At 38.8% G+C, this 11,391-nt stretch overlaps 1 protein-coding gene across 8 annotated transcripts in view; it reads left to right on the top strand.

Annotated features, from left to right (window-relative positions):
- Window positions 1-255: 255 nt before the first annotated feature.
- Fsip2l1 (fibrous sheath-interacting protein 2 like 1) overlaps window positions 256-11,391 on the top strand; it is a 31,901-nt gene continuing 20,765 nt past the window's right edge. For 7 of the 8 annotated variants that reach the window (NM_001433188.1, NM_001433186.1, NM_001433185.1 and 4 more), the window contains exons 1-8: window positions 532-728; window positions 1,167-1,292; window positions 1,897-2,058; window positions 3,100-3,189; window positions 3,503-3,642; window positions 4,535-4,676; window positions 5,295-5,405; window positions 5,858-5,975. In NM_001433188.1, the coding sequence (NP_001420117.1) occupies window positions 630-728; window positions 1,167-1,292; window positions 1,897-2,058; window positions 3,100-3,189; window positions 3,503-3,642; window positions 4,535-4,676; window positions 5,295-5,405; window positions 5,858-5,975 (988 nt within the window). In that variant the 5' untranslated portion in view covers window positions 532-629. Of the gene's footprint in view, window positions 499-531; window positions 729-1,166; window positions 1,293-1,896; window positions 2,059-3,099; window positions 3,190-3,502; window positions 3,643-4,534; window positions 4,677-5,294; window positions 5,406-5,857; window positions 5,976-11,391 lie in introns of those variants that run through there. The other variant, NM_001433190.1, reaches the window with a different exon arrangement.

The raw sequence follows: 11,391 nt of genomic DNA, 5'->3' as shown, positions 1-11,391 counted from the left end.
TTCCTGTGGTACTCTTAAAGGCCTTTCAGACTACTTTCTCAATTCAAATCATTGAAAATGCTAGGTTTAGGTGATGCGCATGCGCTCCCAGAGCAGCAACTGGGTGATGCACATGCGCTTCCAGAGCAGCAACTGGGTCCTTGCCCCCACCATCCAGAATAACGTCTGTTAATGCGACATCCATTGGGATGACATCCACTGGGGCGACATCAGTTGGAACAATGTATACTGGGACAGTTTATGAAGGGGATGTCTGTTGGAGTGTTGGCTGTTCAGGCAACGTTTTTCTTGGCAACGTCTTTAGAAGCTGACGACTCAACTGTCGATGTGGCATCTGTTAGAGCTACTTCTGTTTGAGCCACCTCTATTATGGAAACTTCTATTGGGGTGACTTATGCTGGTGTGACGCGTCTTAAGGGCGACACCCATTGGGCGTGGCCTTGAGGACATCTACTGAGAACGCCAGCAAATCAGCATTGTGATGTGTGCATCCTTGAGGTCCTGTTACCCAGGTGTCTAGGGCCTTGGCTCAGTCTTGTTCAGGACATTGGAGGAGACGGTCACAGAAAGGGAGACCTGAAGACAGTTTGCTACCCCAGGCCGCAGCCCTTAGGGGCTGCTGGGTAGCTATGGACTTGTACCTAAGCAACTGTTTAAAGGCTGCTGAAGCTGCTGCCTCTAAAGCGGCTTCCGGCAACCTAACAAACAACAAAGACACATGTAGTTCTGTGAGTGGTGGCCTATCCAGTGTCCATTTGTGCATTGCCCTTCTTTCTTGCCCAGGGCAGGTTTAAGGCCAGCAGGTGGGATGATGCGGATAGAGCCTGCGCTGAAGGACAGAAACAGGGCAGTTTTGATTTGGGGTTTTTGTGTGTGTGTGTGTGCTTTTTTTAAATTATTTTGTTTTTAACTTAGGTCACTCTCTGACCATGCCAATGGGTGATTCAAGGTGCCACTAGCTGATACTCTTGGGCAGAACCCAAAAGTAGGGTTGTAGCTTAGGAACTGGTGAGGCAAGGCCTTCTTGATCCATGGGCAGGGAGTTTCTTCCACCTAAGTGCCTAGCAACCTGGGTTGTGCTATCTAGTTGAAGTGAAGCAACTGATATAAACTAAATGAAGACTTCCTAGTACAAAAGACGTAAATTTCAATTTTCTTTCCCACAGAAAAAACAGAAACCTATCATTCCAAAGATTGGACCAGCTAGTCTATTAGATTTGCCTCTTGGGGCCAAACTGCCTATTATCCCAGGAAGTACTAATATATTCTACACAACAAATATAAGTGAAAAGGTAAACTATGTTTTAATGGTGTTTAAGTGGCTTACTTTGCCCTTTTTAGCTGTTGAATTTGAAACATTATGCCATGATTACGATTTGTGTATCACCTTTATTTTCACACAAATGGAATTGAATTACAATGTTTTAACCTTCTTAAACTCACTTTAATAATAGGAATCCCCAGAAAGAGCTGTAATCACTCTCTCCAGACTTTTCTTCAACCGCAGCATCAACTTGACAAATTGAGGGCTTTCTGGACTACTCATATACAACATGTGGATTGCTGCTTCTGTGCCTTGATCCATCTGGCTCCTGAAACCAACCATGTACTCTCTACTCTTTCCTGACAGTCTACCCTGACCTATGTATATAGGAATTGGACTAAGGTTGAGGTTATATAGGTAGATCAAGCACAGAATTTATAAGTAGACCAGAAGAATAGAGGGAAGTTGAAAGGCAATGTATTTACCCAGATCAACCCATCGCATTCTCTCACTTTGGTTGCTTGAATGTTTTTTTCAATTAACATTCTAATTATTTCAATAAACTGAGGTTTTAAACTGTGATTTCATGAATTTTGCAATTGCATTAATTTCAAATCTATTACTTTTTGCAGCTTTACCAGCCTTCTTTCGATTTTAACCTTAATGACCCATATTGTAAACTCATGGAAACCACCTACAAAAGTCTTCATGATCCACACTTAAAATCATACTTCAAACGAAAAGACATTCTCAAGAAACTAAGAAAGGGAGGATACATCACCGGCAATAATAAAGTGCGTTGAGGCCTACTTCTTACCAGTAAAAAAATCTAAGCACCTAGAAGAAATTTATTGATATATGCAACCTTTGTTTCCCTCATATACTTCGAAAATCTTCTCTACCATCCTTCCCTTCTCCCTCACAGTATCAGTGATCATTATGTTACTATACAGGAAAATTCAATATTTTTCTCATATCCTGAAATCATAATTGAATTCCTAAAATTCATTCTTTGACATGTATGTATTAATGTATTATTGTCCACAATATGTCATTTATTTGGTACTTTACCTTATTACAAAATTTTAAATATTACAACACAAAGCCAAGTAAGATGCTGAGTCTTTTTACTTCAATCCAAATTCTTGACTTCACTGTTTTTCCTAGAGAATTCTACCACAGGATTATGATTTTTCTAAGATTCCTAGCTGTTATCTCTCAAAAAAATTGTTTTAGTTTCTTTAGTCTGTTATTTTTGATAAATGTAATCAGTTTTGTTTAAAAAAAAACTTACAGAAAAGAAAGATGAGAGATAAAGAAGTCTCATATAGGGGGGGAAAGGTTTGTATTTTTATCCAAGAGAAACAGACCTGTTTCAATAAAACTTTCTTCTTCAAAAAGAAAAATCTAAGCACATGTTAAGTGCTTTGATATCTGTTGACCACTTCTAGTTGACCACTCGTAAATAACACAGACAAAAGTCAATAAAATGCTTGGTATTGGATGGCTTCTTTTTTTTGTGAAAACATTCTACTTGACATTTTTGAATGATTGAAAAGATAATCACCAAACCATTTTGATGTGCAAATACACTGATAAATTTATTTTGCATATGTTTCTAAAAATTTTTGACTTGGCACTATATTAGGGAAATGATATTTAGAAAGGTTTTCGGAGGTTCAATCACCTAGAGATAGTGACTACAAAACTGTTGCGAAATCTGTTATTGTTCCATTTGATCCTAAATCTGTTACTAAAATGATCTTATCCTCTTCTCTAAATGTGTTATCATTTTTACAATTTTATAATAATATTTTTCATGTTTGTATTTGTAGGTTGTATGTTCATTAAAAGAGCTCAACAAATACAGACAATATCTTACCACTTTAAAAATTGACTTTGAACGAAATTATATAAGAGAACAAGTAAGTTAAACATTTCAGTTTCTTTTATTTGGGACCCATAAAGAATTTTGTGAAAAGGTAGACCCTTTGCACAATAGTTCCTTAAAATATTCTTGGAATACAGTCTCTGTAAAGAGTTTGTAAAAGACAACCCACTTGAATTTTGCATTAAAAAGTTGACTTGTGGGAAGGGGCCATACAAGGCCTAAAAACAGGTTAGCAGAATTAGAAGCTTTTAAAACTTGGAACATTTATGTAAGCTTACATTTTATGAAAATATATCAAAGGATACATTTATTATGGCAAGTATATAACATCTAATACTTTTTTGCAGAAAATAATAGAAAATCAAGTAAACAAACTGAACGAAGAGAGACGGGCCTGTGACAACGCTGCTGCTGCTGAGTTTCAGCAGTGGTTGTTACAAGAAGGGAAAAAAGCCAGCCCTCATCACAACCACTTAATTAAACTCAGGTAGAGTCATCGGTCATGAATATTTCATGGACACATTATAAACACCCAAAACTACAAAACTATGAGAAATAATTGAAGATGGATTCATAAAAGTATTAAATACATTTAAGTTCCTCAGAGTTTTCAACATGGAGAACAAAAAGGATACATCAAGGCAGGCTGAATAGATGTCTCAGTACTGTATACTCTTCCAGTGGATTAGGGTCTGATTTTCAACACACATATCGTGGTTCACAACCATCTAAAACTCCAGTTCTGAGGGTCTGATGCCTTCTTCTGGCCTCCATTGCACTGCAGGCATGCAATGCACAGAATTATATGCAGGCAAAACACCCATAAACACAATTAAATTTTTAGAAAATTACAAAAGGCACATAAAGAGGTGCAGGGATTAAAAACCTTAATGACAGTGCTAGGATGGTAAGTTTCCATCTGAGAAATTGGAGCCAGCAGGAGCCTAAGAGGCAAGTCAAACTTTTCTAGAAATCCAAAGTACAAATCACCAATCTTGTGAAAGCCAGGCCTGAGGGACCAGAGGAAGAAAGTATTTTTTAACACATTTTAAACCTAAGTTTAAATTATTTCAAAGCCACAATGAACAAATTATAACAACCTTTTCTGAGGCTAATGTTACTATTCTATTCTGCTACCAACTGTGCATCCTTCTTCAGCTACTTAATCACACATTACCATGTAGAGATCAAGCCTCAGGCTTAGAAGGGAAAAAGGAAGATGAGAGGTATCTTAATTGAAAGTCAGTTCCCTTATCCTCTGGCTCCCATAATCCATGCATTCACCTCACACTATACATGTTGCTATACCATAGTTGTAAAGTAGTAGGTATCCTGAAGGAAACATCCATTTTACATTCCTCTATTTCACTTTTATTTAGACATTTAAATATGATTAATAAAGAACTAGACAAAATTGAGGACACCTTGGAAAGACGAAGTACAGTACAGATGAAGGAAGAAGACAGACAACATTGGGATGAGGTTAGAAAAAAACTGAGTCTACGTCAACAAATTGAAGAGGTAAGGGTCAATAAATTTTGAATGGGAAACTTGTATGGTTGTTTACAGTTGGTTCACTATATCATGCGTAGTTCTTTCAATTTAGAGGATAAGTTCAGGACAGCTGGATGAATTCATGGATAAAGGCACTTCCTGTACAAGCCTGATTACCTGAGTTCAAGCCCTGGAACATATGTGAAATTAGGAGAGAGATCACACTATGGAGTTGTCCTTTGACCTACACATGAGCTCTGACATGGATGTTTGTTTAATGTTTCTGTCAGAATATTTTTATGACCATCAAGTTCCATGTGATATCCTCCCTGACTTCAAAGAAAGAAAACACCCTCCCTTTTGCCAATATCTCTTGAGATTCATCATTAGAGTCATGTTGTGTGGGATTCATGCTTGTAATAATAAAGCAATGTCACTCCTTTTCCATTCCATTACATCCACCAAGACATTCCCAATGGATGTCAGATGAGCACATTCAAAACCCAATGTAGGATTTGCTTTAATGTTGGCCCAAATGTGGTTAGGCCATTAATTTGATCTAATTGATATATTGGTTGAATAAAGAGAAAATACTTTTAAAATGAAATAGACATATGCTGACCACTGTGATGGCATGTCCTTTAGGAATGGCAATTCAAGGAGATGTCACTTCTGACAAAGATCGGAGATGAAGTAAGGAGAGAAACAAAGGTTGAAGAACATCACCGGAAAATCAGAGAGGAAATTAACCGAAAGGTAGTTAGCTTTTGCTGGGCTCAGCCTATTTCAAGAGACGTTTTTGCCACATTTTTATATTTTAAAGTGTGAATTTTCAGAAGATAGTTATCAATGAAGATACTAGCCCAAATCTGTAATTCAAAACTCCCCAGAAAGTTAAAATAGATTGCATTATGAAAATATGCTAAGGAGAAAAGGGATTGCCTAGCATGCACAATACCTTAACTTTAATTTCCATATGCCAAGAAAATATCCACACATGCACATGCATACACACAATTTTATGCTATGCTTTAAAAACTTACCTCTTACTACATTTCTTCAAATTCATTGTGAACATAGACATCTCCAGACAGGAACAAAGGTCTACTTCAGGTACATCATCACATTTGAAATCATCTATGTTGTAATTTTACTTAAAAGTTTCTATTTAAATTTGAAACATTTAACATGTTTTTAATGTTTTATAGAAACAAGCAATGCTTCAGAAAAGAATTGCCTACCATTTACAAAGACTTCAAAGGAAAGATAGTATAGAAGAAAAGCAGGAAGCAAGTGTCCCTGAAACTAGAAGACAAACTGAAACAGGTGAGAGAGAGAGAAAAGACAAAGTAGATAAGTGGAGGCTGAACAACCACATAGTAAACATTTCTTTATATAATCACTATGCTCACATGAATATATATACATATACATGTACACATACATATATATATACATGTATATGTATATGTATATATGAGCCCCATGCAAAAGCATATACTAGAAGCCCACAGTACCTCTGTCAGGCACCATAGGAGGCACATTCCAGTTACAGATCCAATTAACAAAAGGGTATAAACACACATAAGAAATAAATATATATACAAAGTTTAACAAACAGCCAGTACGAGGAGATAGTATGCAGACATAGGTAAGAAATACAGAAGCAGATGAGTGAAGTAAGTTGAGACAGTTAGTTAAGAAAAACATTCAAAAGTGAAATAAAACAAACCACTAAGAGAAAAAACTCACAGAAATTAATGAAAGGGATAATATTCAGAGATCAAAAAAGAAAATTACAATATACAAAGCAAGGAATAGAAAAAAAGGACAAAGAACCTTGACAAGGAAGAAACACCTAGTGGATAAAGGTGATACAGAAGAAATAATGAAGCCAAGGAGAGAGAGAAGAAAATAAGTAGAATCCAGCATTAGGAGATTTAATGGGGGGGATGGGGAGGGAGGAAGAAAAGAAAAAAATAAGAGCTAGGCAGGAGCGGAGGAGGAGGAAGACTAGACAGACAAGCAAGGAAGAGCTAGTGAAGAAAGCTAAAGATTAAGGTTGTGACAGAGGGATTTAAAAAGGATTTAAATGGAAGAAATTCCAACACTCAGGGAAGGTGTGCAGGGAAGATTTATTCAAGACACTTCAATCCTACAAAGCTGACGAGATGGAGCAGTAAAAAAAGAGTAAGTAAAAAAGGTAAGGAGGGGAAAGAGGATCAGTAAGTTACAAAGGGGGAAGAGGTTGGGAGAAAGCAAGGTAGTAATCCACAAAGGAAGTACGGACAGGGACAGCATGCTTGCTGAGGCTTCAGAAATATTGCAAAAGATGCTATGTGAAAGAGGAAGAAAGAGAAAATGAGGGAGGGAAAGGAAGGGAGAGAGGCAAGAGGGAGAGTGAAAGGGAGTAAAAAGGAAAAGGGGAGAGAAGGGGAGAGAAAACGAGGGAAAGAAGGGGGGAAAGAAGGAAGAAGATGAGAACAAGAAAGAGGAGGAAAAGAGGGTAGATGTAGAGACAAGAGTGAAAAGGGGAAGACATGAGGAAGAGAAGGAAAGAGGATTAAAAAGGAAAAGGTGGGAGGAAGGGAGGAGAAATGGATAATGAGAAGATGAAAAAGGAAGGGGTGAAGATAGAGGGAAGGGTAAAGATTGGAGGAGGGTAGAAAAGATAGGAGGGAGAGGTAAACATGGGAGGAGGGAAGGGTAAACATGGGAGGAGGGAGAGGTAAACATGGGAGGAGGGAAGGGTAAACATGGGAGGAGGGAAGGGTAAACATGGGAGGAGGGAAGGGTAAACATGGGAGGAGGGAGAGGTAAACATGGGAGGAGGGAAGGGTAAACATGGGAGGAGGGAGAGGTAAACATGGGAGGAGGGAAGGGTAAACATGGGAGGAGGGAGAGGTAAACATGGGAGGAGGGAAGGGTAAACATGGGAGGAGGGAAGGGTAAACATGGGAGGAGGGAGAGGTAAACATGGGAGGAGGGAAGGGTAAACATGGGAGGAGGGAAGGGTAAACATGGGAGGAGGGAAGGGTAAACATGGGAGGAGGGAAGGGTAAACATGGGAGGAGGGAAGTGTAAACATGGGAGGAGGGAAGGGTAAACATAGGAGGAGGGAAGGGTAAACATGGGAGGAGGAAAAGGAAAATGGGAGGCCAGAGGGGGAGAGGTGAAAGGAGGGAAGAAGAAAGGGGAAAGAGAAAAAGGGAAGTAAAAGGACAAAATAAACAGGGAAGAAAAAGGGGGAACTGGAGGAAAGGGAGGAGGGAGAAAGTAAAGAAGCAAGGGAAACTAGCAAGGATAGAAAAGAAGGAAAGAAAACAAAAAAGAAGAAAGACAAGTTTTTTTTTTAAGTCAGTGGGAACAAGAAAAAGAAAAAGGGAATTGTGTGGGAGAGATGTTTGAAAAGGAGAAGCCAGTAAGAAATCCAAACCTTGTCGGCGGAAGGGGTATCAGCTTTAAAAAAAAAAAAAAACTAAACTAAACTAAACTAAAGTAAAACATATGTAGACAGATGAGAAAACAGCAGAGCAGGAAAAGAGAAAAGTTTAAGAAGAGGAACTGATAACATGCTAAGTCATAAAAGGAGATGGGAGGAGAAAGGAGAAATGGAGGAGATGAAGAACAGTCTAGAGAGAGGAAAGAAAAGGAAAAGTTTTGAAAAGCAAAATGAACCAAGTAAAAATGAAATAAAAGTTGAGATTAAAAACTAAAACAAAACTTACAGGGAATGGAGCAGTACAGACAAAGTGCAGAACTAGTACAATATGGATAGGAGGTATTTTGAAAAGCCACCAAAAGAGTTGAAAGAAAATAGTGATCATCCTAGGTAGATAGGTAGGCTTCTGGGTATTTTAAGAGTAAAATAGGAAAATATTAAGTAGAAAGAGAAAGAAGCATACAGCTAGAAAGAAAACCCTCAAACACGGGGCAGGGGTGTATTAAAAAAACACAAAGAAAAACACATAGGGGATCTGATAGGGAAAGCAATTCAGCATAGACTGGATTCTAAATTAAGATGATGGAAAGTAGAGGAGGTAAAGCAGAGGCTTAAATAAAAAGGACCCAGAGAGATGATTAATGTTCTGTTAATAAGAACATTTGCTGTTCTTGCAGAGGACCAACCTTGGTCCCAACACTCACATCAGGTGGCATAGACAACTGTAAGTCTCCAGTTCCAGTGATCCTGTCCCCGTTTCTGCAGGCACCAGAATACATGGGGTGTACACACGTATACACAGACATTGAAGAAAATAGCAGGAACTCATAAAGGGAGGAAGACAGTGGAAGAATGGAGGAAGAATGGCAGGAAACGTAGTGAAAGCATAGGAAGAAGGGGGAAGATGGAAAAGAGAATGAGTGAGAGAAAGTAATCAGAGAAGGCAAGAAAAGAAAAAGGGAGAGGGAAAGGATCAAAAGTATAAAAATGATGAGCAGGAAAATGTACCGTTTTTAAAATTTGGAAATACGATAGTGAATGAAAACAAAAGGAGTAAAGTGAAATAGATTTGCAGCAGCAAGAGAGATCCAAAGTTTAATCAAAATATAAACATAGTAAAAGATAACAGGTAAGTAGAGATAGAATCCACCTTAAAAGGATGACGCTAGGAAATGGGGAGATGGCTCAGCAGTTAAGAGGACTGACTTCCTTGCAGAAGACCTAGGTTTAATTCCCAGCACATACATGGCAGCTCAGCACTGTAATTCCAGATCCAGGAGACACAAAGCCTTTTCTGGTCTCAGGGCACCAGCTCATGTGGTTCACATCCTATTCATGCAAAACACCCATACACATAAAAAATGATAAAATAGCAAAAAAATGTTAAAAGACATGGAAAGAAAAATGTAGTGTGTGGAGTCAATGGAAAGATGGTGTGAGAAAAATAAAAAGCAGGAAAGAGCTGAGGACTGGTGTGAAGAATGGTAAGAAAGGAATGGAATTGAAGATCAAGGGAAAGGAAAGGGAAGGGTGGTAAACAAGAGTGAAAAGAAGGAAGCAAGAAAGATAGGGAAAGGGAGGGAGGAGGAGGGAGGGAAAAGTAAGAAAAAAACTTCAAAAAGAAACAGACCAGCAAGACAGGCAAGTGGCAAGCACATACTGTAATCCCAGCATTTGAATGTCTAAGGCAAGATTACTATGAATTGAGGGCTACAAAGTAAGTCTGTCTGAAGAAAAACAAAAGAGAAACCCAGCAAGGAAGACCGAGTACCATTGTTAAGGAAAGGCAAAGGGACTTTGCAACGAAATAGTAAAAGAAGAGAACAGAAGCCAGGAAAGACAGTAAAGAAGGAAGAGCCCGACACCAGTTGGAACTGTGTTCTTGGGTGCAGCTGCCATCAGAGAGCTGGACTCGGAACAGCGCATAGGCTAGTGGAAACGGTCAAGGAGTCAGCGGAGTTTGGAAGGTGCAAAATTCAGGAAGAGACTTCAGAGGAGAGGAGTGCAGGGGGATCTGGTCAAAGTGACCCACTTTTGCTGAAGACAGACCAGGGAGACAGGATATCCCCCGAGGAATGGCAGAGAGCAAGGGACCAGGCTGAGCACTGAGGGTCGTCAAAGGTAGGCTTGGGGAAAATGGTAGCTGAACTGATGCAGCAAGGCTTTTGTCCAAACTTGGTTTTCTGTGGACATTCACCAAGCAAGAGTTAGGAGCCAATGGGGAGAGAAGGAAAGTAGAATCAGTAGAGGAAAGTAAAATAGAGTGGTTGCTAACAGATGTATGTGGGGAGATAAGTAGATGTGAGGACAGACTTTAAAGGCTAAAATCAGGGACCAAGGACTAGCTCAGGTACTCCTTTCCATCAGCAGATGACAAGAGGGAGAGGCAGGCTGTAGTGATATAGGAAAATAAAGAACAAATATGAACCAAGTCAGAAAAAGAAAAATGGAAGCTAGGGCCAGAGGAAAGGAGAGAGGCAAGGTGTAGGGGAGGCATATAACAACAGAGAAGGATGCAGAAAAGAGAGACATCCTGCAAGCAGGCAAAAATAACTGAGAAATAGGTGACGCAGAAACAGAGAAGAGAAGGGAGGGACTTGGGGAGGTTAGGTAGGAGGAGATTTTAAAGGGGCACATCCACAATTGGTAGTGAAGAAGACAAGGGTACTTTTTAAAAGCCTATAAAACATAACAAATATTTGACAATTTTGAAGGTAAGTAAGTGTTTACTTTGGCAGAGATGCAGGTAAATGGAACTTGATGAAAAAGCAGTAGAAGAAAGTATTAGTGTGGGGAAGGGGGGAAAGGAACAGGGAGAGGAGAGAAAATGTTGCTATGATATTTGTAAGAAGGGAATATAGTTTCACAATATGCTTTCAGTCTCTCGTCTATTGTGTTAAAGCTCTAACTCATCAAATGATTTAAGCCAAATACAGATGGGTGAGAGGTACTTATTTACTAAGAAATAAGGTTTAACCTTTTCCTTTCTTATTGTCCTTTTTAAAATCCTTTTTAAAACAGAGAAGCCAGTAGTAAGCACAGGATAAAGATACGGAAAGCAGAAAATAAAGGAAATGTGTTCAAATATGAGCAATATCAAGTTTTGAAAAGCTTAAATAAATGAAGAAAGATAAAAAAGAAGGAAAGTCCAGAAAGGATGAATCAGTAAAGAGTTGGAGGGAATGTAAGACTGAGATGTAGGGACTGAATCCAAGTGAAATTTTATTGGAGGAGACAAATTTTAAAAGCAGGGGTCAAGAAAAAGAGCAAAACCCCAGAAAATTGATCGTTTATGGTAGA

This window comes from Rattus norvegicus, chromosome X (assembly GCF_021556685.1).
Source record: "Rattus norvegicus strain SHRSP/BbbUtx chromosome X, alternate assembly SHRSP_T2T, whole genome shotgun sequence".
NCBI classification, from domain to species: domain Eukaryota; kingdom Metazoa; phylum Chordata; class Mammalia; order Rodentia; family Muridae; genus Rattus; species Rattus norvegicus.
This window is presented reverse-complemented; position numbering and strand designations above follow the sequence as displayed.